This window comes from Anthonomus grandis, chromosome 11 (genome assembly GCF_022605725.1).
Source record: "Anthonomus grandis grandis chromosome 11, icAntGran1.3, whole genome shotgun sequence".
In the NCBI taxonomy this organism is placed as follows: domain Eukaryota; kingdom Metazoa; phylum Arthropoda; class Insecta; order Coleoptera; family Curculionidae; genus Anthonomus; species Anthonomus grandis.
The window spans coordinates 29,645,590-29,667,943 of NC_065556.1; the positions used below are offsets into that span (position 1 = coordinate 29,645,590).

Sequence of the window (22,354 nt, forward strand, 5' to 3'; positions counted from 1 at the left end):
TTAATATCAGGATTTCGCACCACCGGCCTATATTCATGTAATGCGCAAGAGGTTCTACGAAAACTTCCCGATACTGCTGTTCAGGAAAAAGAAATTGGGAAGAGAACATTGATGAAACTATGAAATTTTCGTTTTTCACTAATGAAAAACCCTTTGAAACCTCACCTTTTCGCTGCTCTTTTGACTCAAAAATAGACTTTTTATATCTCAAAAGGAAAAAGATATTTCGTCTAAGCGTTCAAATTACCCTTCTTCCTCAACTGCCTGGAAGAATAATTAAATTACTCAAGATTATCAGAATAATAAAACAAATATTATAAAGTGCATCTATCTATCTCAAGTTAATTGAAACTTTGTCTCATTTTAGGTGAGGAATACTTTCTTTCATAAATTTTAACGAAATTCTTGAAGAAGTACAAGAAAAATCACAGATCTAAGGCAACTACCTTTAAATTCTTATGTAACTTTCTATTTTGAATTTGTAAACATAACCTTTCAAAAACTTTAATTGTTTTGTTTCCCTACAATTGGCACAACTGAAATTTGTCAGAGTGACCAACAACATCGAAAGAACACAAACATGCAAAATGGCGGCCACCTAATAGTGGTCATTTACTTTTCATTGAATTGGCAGTACAGGTATATTTATTAAGTTCGTGCTTAAATCATATTAAAAACTGGTCTAATGGGTCAGGGTTAATCGACAGACAAGTAGATAAAACCACTTATATATCAGTTAATGATTTTGTAACGAAATATTTGCAAAATGTATTAGAGATAAAAACGAAGATTCGATTGGGCTTTAATATTATGCTACCTACTGCTTAATGGCAAAATAATATTTTTTTTGATTGTTTTTGTTCGCTTGATTAGATTAGGAGATACTTACGGTGATTTAATTGTTTATGATTAATAATCAGCACTGATTGTATTAATTTTAATACGTAGTTTATTGACAGAAAAAAAACATATTATACAACATGAATAAATAAAATTATATCAGATAAAATGTGAAACGTGACAACTTTTTTACTACCATCGACGTCGATGAGGAGATTACCTACGGTCTCTCAGTTGTACAGTCTCGGCAGTTGATACTTTAATTTTAGGGAAATTCAGTTCCTTATTCTAGATGCATTTTCCCAGGTATGTAGTCATGGAACTGGCCTCAACTGCCTAGAAGAATCTTCTTCATTCTAAAGGCAATTGAAGTACATACGTTATCAATTCCTCACTAAAAAGTTATTGGTATAAATTTACTTTTCCAAATAATTGCAAATTCCAAAACATTATTATTCCGGCTTCAACTGCCTGGAAAAATTTTCTCCATTAAAACCCTCTACTAATGAAATCTTTAAGGCAAATAAAACACCGAATAAATTCCACCATTTATTAAGACTGACATCACAAAACTAGCACTTCTTACTGGCCTCATTTCCGTTCCTACCCCCGGATTCTCCGTTCTTGGGGTTATGTTTATTAGCACACGGGTCAGGACAGGGGGTGGGACTCATACAGAAGGGCTTAATAAACATGGGCTGTCCCGGCAGTTGGGTGTAAATTATCTGCTCTGGCATCCCTGGCAAACAGTAGGGCACGTACTGGATCGGGTAGCAAATGTCTTCAGGCATTATTATTATTATTATCTTATATATTAGATACACTGGGAATTTTGCTACTTTGGGGACCAAAATAGGACTTTTAAAAAGGTTTAGGGTGTCGTCATGGAGTTTTTCATTTATTTTATTTACACACTTTGATGTTGTGAAGGTCACGTTCGGTATGACGGTTCCTTATAAGGTAGTAAGTAGATTTACTTTAATTAGTGTATTTAGGTGTCTCAAGTAGGCGAGATTAATAATTGCACAGTTTTTAGTATTGATTCTATTATCTTATCTAGGAAATTATAAAAGTTCATTTTACTAATGGAATTTCTGAAAATGCACCTGATGATTTTTAAGTAAATAATAAACCAATTGAGGAAACTTATATGATGAAATAGATGTTGATGACTTGTAGAGAAACGGAATAGGAAACTGAGAGAAAAGGCATTTCAGTTGTGTGGAGAGTGATAAAGGCACATAAGAAATAAATTCAAGAAAAGCAATAAGATCACCTAGGAAGGGAAGGGAGAGCTTGAGAGAGCCATGGAGAAAGAAGCAATTAATTAAAAAGAGTTAGAACTTAAGGAAACTTATACAGAAGAAGAATGATAAAGAGAGAAACAAAAAAAAGGTTCGATAGGCATACGAAAGAGAGAGACAAGTATTGAAATGATAAAGACATAATAACATCCCTATCAGAGAGAGATGCCATCATTCATCTTGGTGATTCAGAGAGAGAGTAAAAAGAATCACGGAATGAGAGTCATATGAAGAACAGAGAGACACAATAACTCCATAATAGAGAGAGAAATTCAAGGAGGGGGCGAGGGTCGAGGGAGAGAAACAAGAAGAGCACTGAAAAGGAGAAGCGAGCTATTATTACTAGTTGTTGAAAGCCATGAAGAAAAAAGTAATTAATTAAAAAGAGAACATCAGGAAACTTATACAGGAAAAAAAGATAGAGAGAGAAACAAAAAAAAATCTATAATCATACGAAAGAGAAAATGAAAAAGAGCACACAAGATGATTAAACAACAATAAAAGGAAGAAACATGAAGCACATGATATGATTAAAGAATTGAAATGATGAAGACGTCATAATGACATCCATCTCAGAGAAAGATACTATGATTCTTCTTGTCAATGCAGAGAGAGATAGAGAGAAAGAGGGGAAGAAGAGCAACGAATCGAGAATTATATGAAAAAGAATGAAGGGACGCAATAACCTCATGACAGAGAAAAAAATTCAAGTATGGGAAAAAGAGAGAAACAAGTGGAGCACTGAGGAAAGGATGCTCTTATAACCAGTTTGAGAGGGTCATGAAGAACGAAGCAATTAATAAGAACGAAAAAGAGTATACAAGATGCACAAGATATGATAAAAAGACAAATTGAAGTGATGAAGAAAAAATGTTTAGTAAATCGTTAATAACAGGTGAAACAATGAGCAGCTTAAAGGGACAATTTTGATGGTTTTCATTTCCGTGGCATCTAGCAAAGGATTTTGTCCCAAATTTACTAAATTTTGAAAAATCAATGATTTCTTCCAGGCACTTGGACATTTGAAGAAAAAATTAAATTCCTTAAATCGATTGTGCCTACGTTCATCCCTCTTCAATTATTCCTCTTTTTTTTTTAAATATCTGCAAAAACCTTATTAATACTTATTAAACAAAGCAATGAGAATAATAAAACAAACAGGATAAAAAAAGCAACCAATAAAAAATAATAATAAAGCAATAATACAAAAATTCGAGTAAAAGTTATTTATGTATATAAAAGTAGTTCAACATAAATACAAGTAAATTAATTTTATATTACATCACATTTTTAATATTAGGTTGTTTGCTTATTTAGTTGTTCCTAATTTTTTTCCACTTTCTTAGTTACTCTTAGTGCCGTTAACAAAATATTTAGAAAATACAGAAAATATTACTAATTAAAGAAATAAAGAGAAAATTAAACAAGAAAATTGAGAAACCTAAAAAATATTTAGTAGATTATTAATAAATTGGTGAACAAAGAGCCTAAAAAGACAATTTTGGTGGCTTCCATTTTCCTGGATTTTAGCAGGAGGTTGTCAGCAATTTTATGAATATTTGGGAAAATATGTATTTCTTACAGGCAGTTAAAATCCAAAATTCAGGAAAACCGTTAAATACCTTGAAAAGCTCTTTAAAAGTATAACTTTATTCGAGTAAACAGTGGAAAAAAGCAGAGAAGAATATCGAGAAAACTACAAAGAACAAGAACAAAGCAATTAATTAAAAAGGGGGAGAATAGAAGGAAACTTATACAGAAGGATAACGAGAGAGAAATAAAGAAAATCTATAGGCATAGGAAAGAAAGTACGAAAAAAAGTATATAAAATGAATAATGACAATAATCAGAGAAAGAAGATAAAAAAACAAAATAAAGTACATGATGACATCCATTACAAAGAGAGAAACCATGTTTTTTCTTGCCGATGCATAGAGAGAGGAACAAGAGTAAAAAACGAGAATCAAATGAAGAAGAACCAAGAGACAAACAATCATGGAAAAACTCCTCAAACGTGCCTATCAATTAACCATATAGAAAACACTTCAGATCAGATCATTTTTACTCGTATTTACACATTTTATATATAAATATATACATATATATATAAAATCAAACACTCGACGTGTCCGATTACACTGAAACACAAAAACGATAAAATATGGAATCGGTTCGAGTGGTTCAGAACGCGTTTATTTAGTACTCGACTCGTCAGTTGTTGAACCGATTTGTGTCATTTTTATTTTTCGTAAAATTTGAAAATGCCCGAAGAAAACAAACCGAAGGACCAGACGGGATACAGTTATCCATACGAGCCGGTGTCCAAGTCGGAAAAGGCGAGTGCCGACGGACGTGTCGAGATCAGTTTCGCTCACGTGGAGCAAGTTCCGGCGAGCAGGACGTTTTTGTACGTCGCGGCATGCACAGGTTAATTTTTAGTGTTATATTTGTATTTTCACAAAAAGCAATAACACAAAATCTACAGCATCACATAAAACACTTAATAAAAAGATGAAGGTTATATGTTTCGCCTGACTATAGGGCATCATCAGACAATAACATTCACCATAAGCGTTTTGTGAATGTTATTGTCTGATGTTGCTTTTTATAAAACGTATGACCAGCATTTGAAAATGGATACATTTTTCGATTTATTTTTTTATGTTTCAGATTTGGGGTATAGTCCAGGCATTTTGGGTTTCTTAAGTGTTCTCTTAAGTTATTTTGTTTCAAGAATTTGAACGTTCAAAGACAGTTAAAGTCATGGTTTATTTCTTCTAGGTAATTCACATACCTTTTAAGACTCTGGAGAATTTTTTGTTTTATTTCAGGCATATTTAAGGCCTGATTTTTCTTCTTCTTGTTTTTAAAGACAGTTTTACTCGACTAATTAGATTTTTCTTCATTCTAGACATAGTTCTTGATAAAAAAAAAATGATTTTCTTCCAGGCAGTAAGTTTTCTAAATTACTGGATTCAACTGCCTGGAAGAACTTTCAAATGTGTTCGTCCAGGCAGTTAATATTTAAAACATTGTAGATTCGAGCCCTTTTCCAATTATTTAAGGCACCCGAAGTCATTACATTACATTTTCTTTAAACATGATTTTTGGGTTAAATCGGGATTTGAAAATAACTTTTATACCATTCATTTTCATGTTTTCCAGTTCAATTAAGTTCTTTAAATCTTATTTCAAGCCGTTCCTTATTCTCTGTGTGTTAGGCTAATACACTTTATATGAACTTGAAAGCCATTTCTCTCGATTTGGGGGTCATATTGCAATTTATACATTATTGACGCTCCAGGCAAGCAGATTTAATAAAATCATAGTTTTTCCTTTCTTCGAGGCATTGTTTACATCTTCCAGGCTCTTGAAGAATTTTTATTATATTCCATGCGTATACATTGTAGATATGAAGTCATATTTCAATTATTCAAGGCACTTGAAGTCTCTAATTCTATTTCGCTCTATGGTTCAATGCTTTTCAGGCAGTAGTTTTTTAAATATTATTCCAGGTTCTTTCAGGAGTCTGAAGTAATTTCTTATTTTTTATCGGTTGTGGTGGGAAACTTTATATGAAACTTTTTGGAGCGTTTTTCATCTTTATTTTAAGCATTGCTCATCTTTTCCAGGCTTTTTTAGACCCTTATAGTATTTTTTTAACTCTATTTTAAGCATTTAGCATAATTGTTGGTCTCTTCCAGGCTTTTGAGACCCTTAAAGTATTTTCTAACTCTATTTATTTTTGAAGGTGGTAGACAATGGTACAGTGAAAACATCTTGTCGAACTTGCATTATCTTATTTATTTAATGTAACACGATGTTTCGGTTGGTAAGTATCTTTAACCGTTATCAAGTGTAAACTGTTTACAGTTTACTCAGTTTACTGTACTTTTTTTTACGTTTACTGTTTTCTCTAATTATTTTATAGCGCATTTTAAATACTTCTAGGCTGACGTTTTACGATGCGTTCTCCGCCCCCCTATATATTATTTACACTTTGCATACTTTTCTCGTTTATAATAAAACGATTTCCCAAGTGCCTATGATTAACATTTAATGATAATAATGGCTTTTAACTCAATATCTTAATAGCTATTCTACTAAACCAATAGCAAATAGGATAATTAGGGAAAATGATGTACAGAACTGTATATCAAATTATATTTAAGTATTAAAGCCAGATTTGATCAGATAACAGCAACTATGTATGTCATTCCACTTATTCAACGAACATTAACTCACCTTAATTGAACTACATCACCAGTAATCCTACAATATGAGACATTATACAAAATCGATCAATAAAAACTCAATACTCTTTATATGCAGAGGTATTTTATTATAAAGCTTTGTTATGTTGTTTATCTCAGTTTCAACCTTCAATTTATTTACACAACAGTTTTGTTAACGGTACAGAAGCTTACATAAACTGTACGGAGTTATCTCATGAAAGGACATGAATATAAAATCCTAAGACAAAAAAAAATAAAACAAGAATAAAATATCAAGTACCTACCTATACTATACACACAATTATAAACGAGGACTGTCAAAATATATAGAAAATATGTTACAAACGTTTAGGAATTCTAAAGACTACTTAGTAAAATTGCCATATTAATTTAATTTATCCTTCAGGAATTTTTGTACAAAGTAATATGGCTTCATTATATTTTCTGTTACTAATTTTGCAGTTCTTTGAAATGGGATGCTGCTGGTTTTCTAATATGCTTTAATGATAATAAGTTTAAGCAAAAATGACCGTTTTTTTTGCAGGAAATCTAGCTGCATTCGCGGCAGGGATAACCCTCGGATGGACCTCACCTGTAATACCGAAACTCGAGTCCCCTTCTCAGACCCCTTTATCCGAAGTGATTTCGGCAAGCGACAAAGGGTGGATCGGGTCCCTTTTGCCCCTGGGCGCTGTCCTCGGACCCTTTATAGCCGGACCGTTGGCGGAGAAAATCGGACGAAAACGAACGTTACTGTTCGGAAATCTTCCTTTGGTCCTTGGACTAATAATTAATCTAACCACTTCTAGCTCAGTTTACTGGTTAGGATCCAGGTTTTTATGCGGGGTATCTGTCGGGCTAACTTTTACGGTTTTACCCATGTACGTGGGAGAAATAGCCGAGGACGACGTTAGGGGGGCTTTAGGAACCCTGCTACAACTATTCACCGTTATCGGACTGCTATTTTCTTATGCCGTGGGGCCTTATATGAGCGTTACGATGTTCAATGCGGCCTGTCTAGTGATCCCGATAGCATTTTTGCTGACTTTTACGTTATTCGCACCCGAGAGCCCCTACTATTTGCTTCAGGGGGGCCAACAGGAGGCAGCCGAGGCAGCTTTAATGAAGTTAAGAGGGAGAAGTTCGCCGGAACACGTGAAAAACGAACTGGAAACGATGAAAAGTGCCGTGGAACACTCTTTGGCTAATAAGGCGGGCTTCATGGATATATTTAAGTCCAAGGGGTTGACCAAAGCGTTTATATTGGCCAACGGATTGCTCGTGTTCCAACAAGTTTCCGGTATTAATGTGGTGCTGTTTTTTGCCCAGACCATTTTCCAGGCAAGTAAATCATATTTAGTTACCTAACGTATTTGTTTTGGGTATTGCGTCACTATTTCAGTAAATATCAATTTAGGAAACTAGACGAATTTAGACCAGGAAAAGTATGACAGCAGTCTTGTACTTAAAAAGATTTTGTTTCTTGTGCTTTAAATGTCAAAGTTCTGGCATAATTCATTAAGAGTATTGCACATATGATGCACCTTATTAGGTCGTGCTCTTGACAAAGCAAAAACTAAATTGCGACGTGAAGATAGACTATGAAAGTAAATTTTGTTCAAGAGATCAGGACAATCAATCTGATTATTAAGAAATTTAAACAAAAATTTCTGAGAAAAGCATGTCATATCATGCATATCAAACATGGAAAGCAATCTCTCCTGTAGAGAAGAGTAATATCGATGAGTCTTAAAGTACAGGACCTTTAAAAGCCTTGTCTGGACTTCTTCAAGGGTCTCTGTATGGGGACCAAGCCATTAAGACATATTCCAACTTAACAAAGTTCAATATTTTCAACGTATCAATGTTATGAAACTCACGGCCCAATCCCCCAAGTCTCTGAAGGAATTAGACTCAACCCAAAGTGGCGGTGTTTTCAACGGCAGCATTTAATTGCAGCAATTGGTTTTCGTGTAAATAATTTAAATTAATGGATAAAGTACATGTGTACAATGGGTTAATATACATTTTTTCGAAGAGATGTAAACCCTCGCAATGACCTGACAAACTATAGACCTAAGTATCAATAGTCCCTCTTTTCTCAAAAATCTTTGAAAAAGCCCTAAAACCTAGAATTACTCTTTTCTTTGAATGCAATGGTTTTTTTAGTAATAAACAGTTTGGTTTTAGAGGTGTTAAATCAACAACAATGGCAATTAATCACTTTATAGAAATAATAAATGATGGTCTTAAAAAAGGGAAATTCACTGCAGCCACATTTTGCGATTTGACCTAGGCTTGATTGCGTCTCCTTTAAAATTGCAATGAAATTAAGATATTATAATTTTTCGAGCTGTAGCATAAAATTACTAGAATCCTATTTCTCTGTAGATCTCAAGTGGTTAATTTGAATGGCTCGAAATCTGATTTTGCAGAATTAAAATTTGGGATTTCTCAAGGAACAGTGCAGGGACCTCTACTTTTTTTGATACACATTAATGATCTCGAGTGCAGTTCTGATCTTATTCTCTTTGCTGACGACATAAAGGCATATGCACTTGGTGATTTACACATGAATCTACAAAAGACACAATCGAATCTAACCAATTAAATATCAATGCAGATAAAAACCAACAACTGTATAAATCTACTCGCCATTTAGATTCGTCTAATGTGAAAAATGCACCGGTTATCTTTCTTGAAATAAAAAATTGATTCCAAACCATCTATGGGATGCACATGTTGATTACATATGCCCTAAAATCGCATCTGGCGTTTTTGCACTTCGGAGCTCGATGCAGAATGTGTCTGCTTACTTTGCGTGTATTCATTCAAGAATCTCCTAGGAGATTCTAGTTTGGAGGCATGCAACCAATGTGGGCCCTATTTTCTCCCTTCAGAGAAGGGCCATTAGGATCCTCCTGGAAAACCTGGATTATAGGGCGGAGTGTAGAAAGTGGAACATTTCTCAAGACTCAATATTTTAACTGTGTCCTGTTTATATATTATCTACTACTGTTTGTCGCATGTCAGGGCCAATATTAATAACTATAAGACTTTTGAAGATGTACATTCACGTTTCACTAGAAGCAACACTAATATTCACATAGAATTTCATACAATTCATCGCATAAAAACAGGGTATCCTTTTATGGCCCCATGTTATATAATAAGTTGCCAATTCAAAAAAATATCTTGTGGGCAAGAGTTTTTTTTAATATCGATGAATATATCAATTATAACTTTACTGACTTTACAAACTATTGTGGGCTTTTGTAATGAAAGCCTGTTTCAAATTCACAAAGTGTATGTATAATATATAAAGAACACGTTACCAACAATTATTATCAATAAATAATAATTTGACAATACGAAAATACGTTACAATACCCTTTGCGTGTTTACGCTTGGGAGTTCTAATTTATTCTCCCCGAAACTCGTCGTTACTATGCTGACTCATAAATGCCTGACTACTTTTGGTAGACACGTGTGATATGACCGCACGGCCATCCTCTAGTCCTTGCGTCCTCGCGAGGATTCTGGAAGAAAGGAAAACAAGGTTTTAGGCCAAGATCTAAACGCTCATCAGTTAAGCCTAAGGCGGCGATCAATTATGCCAAAGACGGCGATCAGTTGCGCCAAAGATGGCGATCAGTTAAGCCAAAAACAGCGATCAATTAAGCCAAAGATGATGATCAGTTTTTGAAAGATTTTTCTACTTACTTTACATGACGACTTGATGACTTTTGGATTCAAATGTTTTGATGTTATCCAGACTGAAGACCCCTTCGTAAGGTTTCTGTGATCTTTCGGTGTGGATGTCCTCTTTGACACGATATCGATCATTTTGGCAAAATTTCGACTATTCGAAAAGGCCCCCTAAACTTTGGTAGTAGCTTCTTACTTTCGTTGTTGGCTGGAAAACTAGTAACTTTTATAAGAACTAGGTCGCCGACTGAAAAATATTGAGGTGGGGCTCTCTTTTTATTAAAGCTAAGGTTTTGATTAATTCGGTTGTCTTCGAGATTTTTAGCTGCTTTTTTGGTTACGTCCAGAATTTCCTCATCTGACATGTTATGTCGATCGCTGTCAGTTTTAAGATTGAATCCAAGAAGTAATTCTGAGGGCGTGTATTGTGTGATTCGGTGTTTAGTGCTATTTATTCCCTGTTGTATTTGACCGATTTTTGAGTCCCACTGACTTTTACTAATGTCTGCACCTGACGTCGCAAGAGCATCTAAGATCACCTTATTGACCCGTTCGACCTGTCCATTCCCTCTGGGTGTGCCTACAGCTGTTGTAAACAATCGAATACCTTTACTATCCAAGTAGTTTTTAAATTCACTCGATGTAAATGCGGTTCCGGCATCTGCTATTATACGCCTGGGGTTACCCAGGATGGAGAAGAGGCTTTGTAGCTGTTTTAGCACCTGTTTAGCAGAAGTATTTGGAACTGGATTAATATAGGTAAACTTGGAAAACCCGTCCACAATAACTAACAAATATTTGTTACCATTTTCGGTTTCAACAAATGGTCCTAAAGCCCTGGTTTCCTCAAAAGCGGTACCGATAAGTTGCGGCCGCAATAATGCGTTGAATGACGACAGATTGCGGTGGAAAAATCAGGGTTATTAATTGCGGTAGATAAATGTGTAAACTCAGAAAGCGTCGCCAGTACCGTTTTGCGTTAAAAACAATCGACATGGACGATCTCGATGTTGCTCTTTTGGTAGTGTTAAATGGAGAGGAATTAGATGAAGAGATACATAGAAGGAGTGAATCTGACCTTTTTAAGAAAAGAACTACAGAGGGTGTGACAGTGACAGTCCGACAGAGAAATACTCACTTCCTACAGAAAATTTACTTCCACTAATTCACAACAACGTACGCGGGGCAAATATACCAGTTCAAATTCGTGAGACATTTAAAACGTATTTTAATGGACCCGGTGCTGTAGCATGGCAAAAACAGCATTACCGAGAAAACTAAATCAATCACAACAATGTAATATATTAAAAATATACATATATTTTTTATGGTAATGAGAAGTTGTATTATTGTATTAGCCGTTATTTGTAGTATATGGGCTATTTCCGTCCATAAACTCTGTTTTAATCGGGTTTTTCTGTAATCTTTACATTGAACATTATATAAACATTCATGATTTCTAACAAAATCTATCAATATTTCATCCCGCTCACTTGTCCATTCATGGTGTTTTATACCAGAACACATTTCGCTAAAAAAACACCATTATATAACGTTAACTTTGTAATATAAAACATAAATACCTATTTTATCAGTTTTATAATAAAAAAATAAACGAAATCACAACAAGTCACAACACATCAACACAGTAATAAATCGTCAACGAACTGTTTCTCGCCGCAATGGCTGCCGCATTCATTATGCCGGTACAGTCATATTGCGTTGCGGCGACCACCAACGCATCCTTAAAAACCATTGCTAATGATGTGCATAGTACAGTTTTCTATGACGTCATTCAACGCATTATTGCGGTCGCAATTTATCGGTACCGCTTTTGAGGAAACCAGGGCTTAAGTGCTCCATGTGCAGAGTATGGTGAGGTCTAGCATACTTGGGCAAAAAATGTAGATAGCCATGTTGTTTACCACCATGTTCTTTATGATAAAGACAATGTAGACAAGCGCTTATGTATTTCTTTACAAATCGATGAACGTTCAATTCTATCAATCGTTTTATCGAATGAAAAATGTCCGACATCATCATGATTATTTTTAACGACTTGCCACCTACAAAGTTTAGGTACTACCCATTTACGACCATACGGAGTTATTTTAAACAATTTATTTTCACGAAGGTCATAGTTCTTAAAAATATCCTTTTTATCCGTATCATCACCACTTAATCTTTAATATCAGGGTCCAAGTCTTGCGCCTCCCGCAAATAATCATTTTCCGTTATAAGACAGATTTGAAGCTCATTTGATTCTTTTTCTGGATTTTGAAAATTCCGGCTTAATGCGTCGACATGTTGCATTTGAGAAGCTGCTTTATGGCACATTTGAAATGAACAATCTTGCAGAAATAGAATCCAACGAGCAATACGTGGAATAATTGATTGTTTATTCCAGGCATTTTTGACTGCATTACAATCTGTAAAAATAGTGAATTCATTGCCTATCAGATAATATCGAATTTTCTCCAAAGTTTTTACAATTGCCAGTAATTCTAACTCGATCGGCTCTGCCGTTTGTCTACTAAAAAATGCGACTGGATGTTCGACATTATTTGATTTTTCTGTGAGTATACCTGCATAGCCTTCTCTAATAGCATCTGTATATACAGATGTTGGCAATTTAGGATTAAAAATTGCTAAAACTGGTTTTGATATTATTTACTTCTTTAGAAAATCCACAATTTTTGAATGTTCATGGTTCCAAGTCCATTTTGAATTTTTCTTTAACATTGATGTTAAGGGAGCCGATATGCGTGCAAGATTTGAAATGAACTTGCGAAAATATCCGGCCAAGCAAGCCTAAGAATTGTCTTAACTGGTGTTGTGTTTTAGGGTAAGGAAAATTAGACACAGAATTGATTTTAGCGTCTGAAGGTGATGTTTTGCTGAAAGTTATTTCATAGCCAAGATAGAGCTTATTTTTTCCAGTAAAAAGAAAGATTTTTTAATTTAATAGTTAAGCCATAATTTTTCAGAATTTCCAATACCTTGTTTAGAATGTCAATACCTTCAGACAGTGTTTTGGAAGGAATTAAGAGGTCATCCAGGTATGGCCTCACTTTATAACGACGAAGAGCAGAAAATATTTCATTCATAAACCTTTGAAACTTCGAGGGCGCATTACGTAACCCAAAGGGTACTCTGATATGCTCATAATGGCCCTCAGGGGTTACAAAGGCAGTGTAGAGGATTGATTCTTGACTCATGGGAATCTGGTGATACCCAGAAGCAAGATGCAAGTTTGTAAAAATTTATAGTCGGATAAATTATCGATTATTTCTTCTATTATGGGCATTGGAAATTTGTTTTTTATAGTTATTTTATTTAATGCTCGGTAGTCTACTACTAATCTCTTTTCCCATCTTTTTTGTTTATTAATAGGGCCGGACTTGAATAAGGCGATTTGCTTTCTCTAATAATTTGCACACTATGCACATTAGATTTAAGCTTGTGTAAGTGTGCCCTTACTATTGGCCAATATGGAATTAATTGACTTGTGTTAGCACCAATAAAGTTCTTTGTCTTTGTAAACACAGAACGTAATCAATCGCTCGTGTTCGTCGCAGTTCGCACTAAAACCCTACTGATGATAACAAACACCTACGAGAATTTACACCGACGATTTATTCAAATAAAATCTAGATCTCTGAACTCGTTGACTTAAGCGGTGGTGACTTAAAAAATGTCTTAAAATACCTTACTCGGAATTTCTCTTGTTTTCAACGAAAACATTAATCACTCGCGAACCGTTTATGTTAGCGTATTACGGGAACAAGAAGACAGTGCAAAATAGTATCATATAAACAAGAACCATAAATTTACCAACTTTGAAATCAATCAATCAAAATAACTGTGCGTAGTTTCTGCTTGTTGGCTCCGATGTAACTAAATAAAATTGCAAAGTTTTTTGTCTGTCGCTAATAATGGTCTTATTTTATTGTTTTTAGGATGCCGGAGTGTCTCTTGCTCCAGAAATTTGCACCATCATAATCGGAATAGTCCAAGTGATCTCCAGTGGGGTGGCTTCAGTGTTAGTAGACAGCCAAGGCAAAAGACTACTCCTGATGGTTTCCGCGTTGGGGATGGCCATTTCCCAAGGCGCTCTGGCCTACTTTTTCCATTTAAAAGACGACAAACACTCGGACGTGTCCGCTCTTTCCTGGCTACCGATTCTTTGCCTGATTTGCTACATTATCGCGTACTGTTTGGGCTTCGGACCCATCCCGTGGGCCGTAATGGGCGAAATGTTCCCAGCTAATGTTAAGTCCGTTGCATCAACGGTGACCGCGGCCAATTGCTGGTTCTTCGGGTTCATTTTGACGAAATACTTCTCGGTGGTGGCCGAATTAATCGGGAAATCTGGAAGTTTCGGATTGTTTGGAGGGTGCTGCGCGATAGCGTTAGTGTTTGTTTATAAATGTTTGCCCGAGACCACCGGGAAGAGTTTACAAGAGATCCAGGACATTTTGAACGGGAATGATACGGCAGCAACCCAAGAAGAGTAGAATTATTTACAAGGAAAATATAGTAAGACACTTAATTAATAAAATTTTTTACTGTTTTATAAACTATTTATACAATATGAATAAATGTTAAATATTAGTGAACAGTTTGTTACTTATCAAATAAAACTCATTTTAATTGGCTAAATTTCACTTAACTATTTTGGAGGCAGTCCCATTTTCTGCCTAATTAAAAACTCGGGCAGTCTCTTTCCCTTCCAGTACCTGGGAATCACTATTTCATGTAACTTATCGAGTTTTTGGTTGACGTATTCCTCTGCTGAAAAGGCTTCAGCCTGTTTACACTGTTGGATTAAAACCGCTTGAAATTCTTTCTCTTTCTTCATTTCCCTCCTTTGGCGTCTCTAAAAAGAAGATGAAGAAATGCTTTAATTCCTTCCAAAACTTCTTAATTTTATTAGAGTTTACCACAAGAGATTGAGGTGCCTGGAATAAATGTTTATTAATGACTTACCAGCTGTAGTGAAGTCATCAACATGTTTGTGATTTTAATATATTTAAACAAATATCAAACATAAAGGATGTAAAGTGGTTTAATAAACTTTATAAATATAAAAGTGCCTCAAAAGCAACTCAATAAAGAGGAATTTGTATAGGTATCCATGATTCAACTGCCTGGAAATGGGAAATTAATTCACGGTTCAACTGCCTGGAATTAAGAAATCAATTCTTGGCCTGGAATAACGCAATAATTAAACTATGGAATTGAAAAATCAGTCCATGGCTCCACTGCCTGGAATTGAAAAATTAATCCCTAACTCAATTGCATGGGATTAAGAAATTAATTTCTAACTAAACTGCCTGAAATTGAGAAATGAAAGCACACTTCAACTGCCTGGAAGTAACAAATAAATCTGTAAGTGAACTGACTGCAGCTCATCAAGATGCAGTAAAAATACTATGACAAAATCATTGAAAATTTGATCTCATTTGATGTCAAGATGTAACTAAAGATAAGTTTATAATAGAGACTATAATATAAGGAAAAATAATCAATTTTTGTTCAACTGCTTTGACGTGAATGATAAATCTATGGCTTAACCCTTTCGATACTGCTGTCATATATATATGTCAGATAATAAATTGACACATGGACGGCTGACCGATATATATGACATCATAATAAACACTCCCCTTAGACGACTGACATAAATATAGGACAAAGTTTAAAATTTTCTTTGCAGTATGAACGGTTGACCGATATATCGGTCATGACAACGGTACCTGGCATACGAGCGACTGATATATATGACAGTATCGGCAATATACAATTGCCGAAATAAGGGTTTGTTTGTTGGTATTTCGGTATTACTATTTGCGTTTAGTTGAGTTTTTATAGTGTGCATAGGCTGATTTGGAAAATTATTGTGGGTTAGAAAAACGCGAAGTGCAAAATATAAATGACTTGTAACGTGAGTTATCTGATAAGGGCAGTGACGATGATCCATTCATGGACAGTGGAAGTGAATACTTGCCAAACGAAACTGAGAGTGATGACAGCATGGAGTACGAGGTAAGGGATGCAGACGACCAGTTTGGTGAACAGCAGGAAGATGATGAACAGAATAGAGTACAGCGACATCACATCGAAATGGACCAATTTAAATTTTGAACCCATCAAGCTTCATGAATTCGATATGGTAAATAGTGGAGTAAAAAATCAGACGTTGACCGAAAATTCGCCAGAATTAGATTTTTTTTTTTAATCTTTTTACTGCTCTATATGTTATCCAAGAGACCAATAGATATGCAGATTAACAGAAAGAAAAAAACTGGAAAGCACTTAATTTAAATGAATTTTTTACTTTTATTGCTCTTACAATGCTAATGCCCAGAAATAAAAAATTAGAAGTAAAAGAATATTGGTCCTTGGATCCCTTGCTATTTTTTCCTGTTTTTGGAAAACACATCTCAAGAGACAGATATTTTCAGATCCTAAGAAATTTGCATTTTGCCAATAATGTTTGTTTAAAGTTGAAAAGGTTCTAGAGCTTATTAAATTAGTTATTGATGAAAGTAAGGTGCTTTTTAAGGGAAGACTTAGCTTTAAACAATTTATTCGAATCAAGCGCCACCGCTTTGGTATTAAACTTTATGTTTTGTGTGACTGGTGAGACTGGATACCTTCTCGATTTTATTGTTTATATTGGGAAGGACACTTACGTTTCAGAACAAAACATTCCAGGTTTAGGAATTTCTGGAAATATTGTTGACCAGCTTCTTCAGCTTTATCAAGAGAAAGGTCATTCGGTCTTTACAGATAACTTTTATAGCAGCCCTGCACTTTCAAGCTTGCACATGCTTTTATTTAATGAAAAACTAAGTAAAGGAGACATTGCCTGGAGGAGTTCGGACAAGTGTCTCGTTTTAAAATGGAAGGACCGGCGAGAAGTAACAATGATAACCACAATGCATAAAAATGAAATGGTTACTCTTGACAAAATTGACAGGACTACAAAAGAACAAGTCAAAAAACCAGCAGCAGAGCAGTAGATCGTTGTGACATGATGATGAGCAGCATTGATTGTCTACGTAAGACAGTTAAATGGTATCGGAAATTGTTTGTTCATAGCTTAGACATTTGTATGCTGAATGCTCGTGCTATATACTCCACAACCACTCAAATTTCGTTTGCCAAGTTCCAGTTGAAAGTTATTCGCTAAATGTTTCTAAGGTTAGTAATGTTTGTTTCTCGTTCTTCATTATTTTAGCTAAATATTTTGAAATTTTTAGGTATAGATACGAAAAGAAACCAACAGTGATGTACACTGAAATAAATTCCAGATTAAGAGAGCGACATTTTCCAAACTTAGTGCCAGGTACTGAAAAACTTAAAACAGCTCAAAGAAGATGTGTTGTATGTTCACAAACCACTTTAGGCCAAAAAAAGAAAAAGGCTTCCAGATATATAATATAAGGCGTTCGACAGAGTTGACCATAGTATTTTGGCAAAAAAGTTGGATATTTTTGGATTTTCTAATCTTATGGTGAATTGGTTTGTAAATTCCCTGTCAGGGAGGACCCAGCAGGCACGAATAGGTAATGCAAGATCAAGCTATATTAATGTCACTTCAGGTGTTCCACAAGGTGGGCACTGTTCACCTTTGCTCTTTAATATTTTTGTGAATGATATTGGTGCCTGTTTTGAGAACAGTGACTTCCTTTTATTTGCTGATGATTTGAAGTTTTTTAGAGAGATTTTATCAATACTTGATCAGATTTTGTTGCAAAGTGATTTGGATAGATTGAATGAGTGGTGTGTTAACAAAAATTTGTTTTTGAATGTAAGCAAATGCAATTATATAAGTTTTCTCAAAGCGAACTAAAAAGGTTGTCACTTCATATAACATTCAAGGAAGTACACTTCAATATTGCAGCATAGTTAAAGATCTTGGTATCTCGTTTGATGTTCATTTAAACTTTAATGCACACATAAACAATATTGTTCTCAAATCCTCTAAGAATCTGGGTTTTGTACTAAGGAACTGTAAAGAATTTTCTATAGAGACCTGTAAGAGGTTATACATGTCATTGGTTGTTTCATTGCTGGAATATGGCTCAGTGATATGGTCGCCCTTTTACATGAATAATTGCTTGTCCTTGGAAAGAGTTCAGAACAAATTTATTAGGTTTTGTCTCTATAAACTTCGAATAAGAATTCCGGATGATCATGTTTATGATATTGTTTTAGAAATGCTTGATATGAAGACATTGAGACAAAGACGGATATATGCAGATTTAATTTTTTTGTATAAATTATTGAATGGTCAGATAATTTGTCCAGAACTTCTGATCACAATACAATTTAATATTCCATCTAGGAATTTAAGGCAGTATCGTGTCTTTTCATTACCATTTCGTAGCGCCAATTATGCATTACATGCTCCTATTGAAAGAACTCTAAGAATTGTCAATACTAGGGAGGTTGAAATTTTGGGCATTTCCTTATCTAGATTTAAGAGTCAAATAAGAGAAATTGTTTAATTTTTTTTTTTTTTTTTTTAGTGCAATACTGAATATTATACTTTAGTAGGGTATGTTTTTAGTATTTTTAGAATTCTGTTATATTGATTTAAGTTATAAAACTATTTTTGGTATTTTACATTTATAAATAGGCTTTATTACTGCTTAATAGTTAGTATTTTACTGTTAAGTAAGGTTAGGTTCAATTGATTGATTTTGTATTTAATTTACTGTTGTAATGGGGTTGATCCCATAAAATAAATAAATAAATAAATATATGTGCAGGGAGTGTAACATAAGTTTGTGCATAGTTCCATGTTTCGAGGTTTATCATACCAAAGACAAATATGAAATTTTAAACTAAAACAAGCAATGTGCTATAGAATTTGGAAAAATTTTAGTTCTTTTATGTATTTTTTGCATTCATATCAAGAATTTTTGTATGCTTTTCAATATGTTTTATTATAATAGGTAGTAAACAGGTCAGTACTGAAAGGGTTAACGTAAACTAAAGAAATCATTCAAACCAAAACAAGTCTAATAATAACTACTCACTTTTGCATTCTCAAACTTCATTCTCTTTCTTAATTTCTTAAGCTTGTGCTTCTTCATTTTCTTCCTCCTTATAACTATCATCCGAACTGCTTCTTTTGGCGTTTCTGCCGTCTCAGTTGTCGGAGCAATGATCTCATGTTTATCCAGAGGCTCAATTAGGGGTGGCACCCAAGACAAACCGTTCGGCAAATCTATTCTACTTATAATTGTCGACGATATCGGTGTCTTAATTTTATCATTCCGCTGGTATATCCATGGGTTTAGTGGAGGGACAAATGTGACCCTCGGTGTCTGAATTTGTGTGCTGAAGCATCTTGTGATTGTGGGGAGGGCCGCTAAAACTTAATTCATTGGGTGTAAGTTCGAATAGGTAAGGAATTACTTACATTTTACGCTATTTAAGCAAAAAATTCTGGATAAGTTCATTTTTTAATAAGTAGGGCCACACTTAACCTAAAAAGTTTGACATAACGTAACATTCAGGTTGTCGCTCCTGTTCGGCCCACGTAAATTAATTATTTGCGTTCGTTATAGTTACGGAAATCTCGGGAAATATCATAATTTGTATGGATTTTTATAGAAAAAACTATCAATCTTTAACATTAATAAAGAAATTGACTTTGCATTAGATAAACAAATAGGAAGGAAAGATTAACCTATTTCGAATCATGGTGGTGTCTCCAAGTGACAGTAAACTTGTTTACATTTTGAAATGTCAACGCTCTGTCATAATATTATGTGTTTACATAAAATAGCCAAGCCAAGCCAAACCAAACAAAAAAAAGTTCTTTCACAATTGTGGCTTGACGGCGTTAGTACCTGAGTACTATATTACACCTTTTAATAAATAATTTAAATTTCAAAATGAGCGCGGAGGAGCGTAACTTTAGATCCATTTATTATGAGAAAGTGGGGTTTAAAAGTGTCGAGGAGAAGAAATCTCTGGAAATGTTACTTAAAGAGAGGCCCCTGGACTTGACGAAATTAAGGCAATTTTGTCTTCGGTTCACAGTTCCCCACGCTTATCGTAGCTACGTGTGGAAACTCCTTTTGGGTAAGCTTTTTACTGCTTATGTATGCCACTTTTAAACCACTGCTTGTCTTGGTTTTAAGTAAACCTAATTGGTGCCATTTTGTTTAGATGTTGTCCCCAGACTTGTACACATACATGATTTCATTATGAGTCAAAGAAAACAAGAATTTGATGACCTCTATCGCACCTTGGGGGTCCTAAGAATACCTCCTGATGAAAAAGCACCAAAGTCTGAAAAGTTTATGGCCATGTGGCTCATTTTGACTGGCAATTTAACGTTCAATTTTAATATAGGGAGAAATGAGCATGGCTTGGGTTTCCTTGCAATCGTAAAGTGTCTTTTGCATTACTTTGATGATGATGTGGATATCTTTTGGATCGCCAGGAGGCTTTGTGAGAATATTATGGAATTGAAGAGGGACTTCCCTAAGTTAATTGATGCCACCCATCATTTGTTAGAGAAAGAAAACCCCCAGTTTTATAAGATATTGATGCAAAATGGCTTGTTGGAAAAGTTACCGCTGGATCAGTGGTTTGATTGTTGTTTTGCCGGAGTACTCAATGAAAATTGCATTATTAAGTTGGTATATGAACTTATATGCCAGACCGAATGTTTATTATTTTATTTTTCAGAATTTGGGATAAGATTTGTGGAGGTTCTTATAAGATTCTGGCCTATCTAGCCACAGTCACTTTGACCACATTGAGCCACAAAATAGTTAATTTAAGTGACGCCAACAGCATAACTCAATGCATTCAAAATGTAAGTGACAATTTTAGTGTTAAATAAATTATAGTTTTTATTATTATTATTATTTTAGATACCTGAAGAGACTGCCGACATTATCGTGAACAAAACTATTGATATGTGGCAGCACCACGGAAGTCCTTTGACTGTTCACGACAGGCCTAAAGCGATCTGATATATGAAGTCACTAACAGATTATGGATAAAATTTGATTTTGACTCAATGATGATGTAGCAGCAAAAGATCAGGATTTCTCAGGAATTGTTCTCCTCTGTCGCTTTTGCATTGATTTTCCATTAATAAAGGGATGAACTCCATCTTATCCTACTGTTATAGTACAAAGCCAAGTGTGGAAAGTGACACTTTTTATTTATTGTGGGTTTAATAAAAAAAATATTTTAATTAGTTCTAGGATTATTTTTAATGGATACATTCAGTATACTGTAGTAACTCATTTTTTATTACATGTGTAGGTTAATAAACAAATATTTCTTAACAGAATGACCTTTATTTCCTGTAAACTTGGAAGAGTGCAATTTTTTGTCAATAACCTTGACTAAACTTAAATGTACTATATGGAGTATATACAGACCACCGAGCAGCAATGCACAAAAATTTATTAGTGAACTGGACAATATCATGGAAAGTAAAAAAAATCCCTGCTTAATTATAGGTGACATAAACATAAACTTATTAATAGATTCTCACTTAGTAAATGAATATAAAAATGTAATATCAATCAACGCCTTTGAAATAAAAAATAAGCTAACTATTGACAATGCTACTCGAACAACACAAACAAGTAAAATAATACTAGATCATATCATAGCAAATAAGAACCTACAGTGCAAAATAAAACTAGATGATCATATGGTTTCTGATCATAAAATAATAAAAATAACTCTTAATAGAAAGGTGGAAAAATACAAGAAAGAAAGAAAGAATTATTAAATATAAATTAGATGAAGAAAGGTGGATTCAAATGGTGCAAGAAAAACTACATGGAAAAAATAATGGTGTACAATCCTTCCAAGAATTGGCTGAGATTATTGTTAACTCTAAAAACCAATGTTCTAAGAAATATACACTAAAGATTAGATCTGCTAATGATTGGATTACTCCGGAGTTTATAAGAAAATTAAAAATACGGGATGAACTATATATTCGCTGGAAGAGGATCCCAAATGAGTTTACAGAGAGAGAATTTAAGAGCATGAAAAATACAGTAAATAATATGCGAAAGAATTTGCAACAGAAGTATGCTGAGATGAGATTTAAGGCAGTGAGTGGAGATTCTAAGAAGACATGGAGAGTGATTTATAAGACTTTATAAGAAAAAGAAAAACAACAATACTAAAATAAAGCAAATTGAGATAGATGGACAAAAAATTACAAACGAAAAACAAATTGTACAGGAGTTTAATCACCATTTT

General features: G+C 34.3%; 3 protein-coding genes and 2 long non-coding RNA genes across 5 annotated transcripts; 2 read left to right on the forward strand and 3 right to left on the reverse strand.

The window, feature by feature from the left end:
- Nucleotides 1–926: 926 nt before the first annotated feature.
- Nucleotides 927–1,836, reverse strand: LOC126742195 (uncharacterized). Its single transcript, XR_007662505.1, has 2 exons — nt 1,261–1,836; nt 927–1,196 (listed from the first exon to the last, which is right to left on the reverse strand). It is a non-coding gene; the product is annotated as an uncharacterized LOC126742195 (long non-coding RNA).
- A 2,428-nt stretch (nt 1,837–4,264) lies between these two features.
- Nucleotides 4,265–14,701, forward strand: LOC126742018 (facilitated trehalose transporter Tret1-2 homolog). The gene is made up of 3 exons (XM_050448541.1): nt 4,265–4,571; nt 6,924–7,720; nt 14,047–14,701. The coding sequence occupies exons 1-3, from the start codon at nt 4,406–4,408 to the stop codon at nt 14,602–14,604; spliced, it is 1,521 nt and encodes a 506-aa protein (XP_050304498.1). The 5' UTR covers nt 4,265–4,405; the 3' UTR covers nt 14,605–14,701.
- LOC126742022 (uncharacterized) lies at nt 9,575–10,901 on the reverse strand. Its single transcript, XR_007662462.1, has 2 exons — nt 10,103–10,901; nt 9,575–9,918 (listed from the first exon to the last, which is right to left on the reverse strand). It is a non-coding gene; the product is annotated as an uncharacterized LOC126742022 (long non-coding RNA).
- LOC126742020 (uncharacterized) lies at nt 14,640–19,751 on the reverse strand. Its single transcript, XM_050448543.1, has 3 exons — nt 19,527–19,751; nt 19,141–19,475; nt 14,640–14,966 (listed from the first exon to the last, which is right to left on the reverse strand). Exons 1-3 carry the CDS (start codon nt 19,564–19,566, stop codon nt 14,760–14,762), a joined length of 582 nt encoding a protein of 193 aa, XP_050304500.1. The 5' UTR covers nt 19,567–19,751; the 3' UTR covers nt 14,640–14,759.
- Nucleotides 19,752–19,862: 111 nt separating this feature from the next.
- Nucleotides 19,863–21,422, forward strand: LOC126742019 (TBC1 domain family member 7). Its single transcript, XM_050448542.1, has 4 exons — nt 19,863–20,194; nt 20,282–20,753; nt 20,807–20,936; nt 20,995–21,422. Exons 1-4 carry the CDS (start codon nt 20,005–20,007, stop codon nt 21,094–21,096), a joined length of 894 nt encoding a protein of 297 aa, XP_050304499.1. The 5' UTR covers nt 19,863–20,004; the 3' UTR covers nt 21,097–21,422.
- The last annotated feature ends 932 nt before the right edge of the window (nt 21,423–22,354 follow it).

What these genes read in the sequence shown, in the direction of transcription:
- LOC126742018 (XM_050448541.1), top strand. Translation starts at nt 4,406, where the DNA reads ATGCCCGAAGAAAACAAACCGAAGGACCAGACGGGATACAGTTATCCA. An exon ending in GTACGTCGCGGCATGCACAG is followed by an intron (nt 4,572 to 6,923) that starts GTTAATTTTTAG and finishes TTTTTTTTGCAG; the next exon opens with GAAATCTAGCTGCATTCGCG. An exon ending in TTGCCCAGACCATTTTCCAG is followed by an intron (nt 7,721 to 14,046) that starts GCAAGTAAATCA and finishes TATTGTTTTTAG; the next exon opens with GATGCCGGAGTGTCTCTTGC.
- LOC126742020 (XM_050448543.1), bottom strand. Translation starts at nt 19,566, where the DNA reads ATGAACTTATCCAGAATTTTTTGCTTAAATAGCGTAAAAT. An exon ending in TTGCTTAAATAGCGTAAAAT is followed by an intron (nt 19,476 to 19,526) that starts GTAAGTAATTCC and finishes ATTAAGTTTTAG; the next exon opens with CGGCCCTCCCCACAATCACA. An exon ending in TGAAGTTTGAGAATGCAAAA is followed by an intron (nt 14,967 to 19,140) that starts GTGAGTAGTTAT and finishes TCTTCTTTTTAG; the next exon opens with AGACGCCAAAGGAGGGAAAT.
- LOC126742019 (XM_050448542.1), top strand. Translation starts at nt 20,005, where the DNA reads ATGAGCGCGGAGGAGCGTAACTTTAGATCCATTTATTATGAGAAAGTG. An exon ending in CGTGTGGAAACTCCTTTTGG is followed by an intron (nt 20,195 to 20,281) that starts GTAAGCTTTTTA and finishes CATTTTGTTTAG; the next exon opens with ATGTTGTCCCCAGACTTGTA. An exon ending in TAACTCAATGCATTCAAAAT is followed by an intron (nt 20,937 to 20,994) that starts GTAAGTGACAAT and finishes TTATTATTTTAG; the next exon opens with ATACCTGAAGAGACTGCCGA.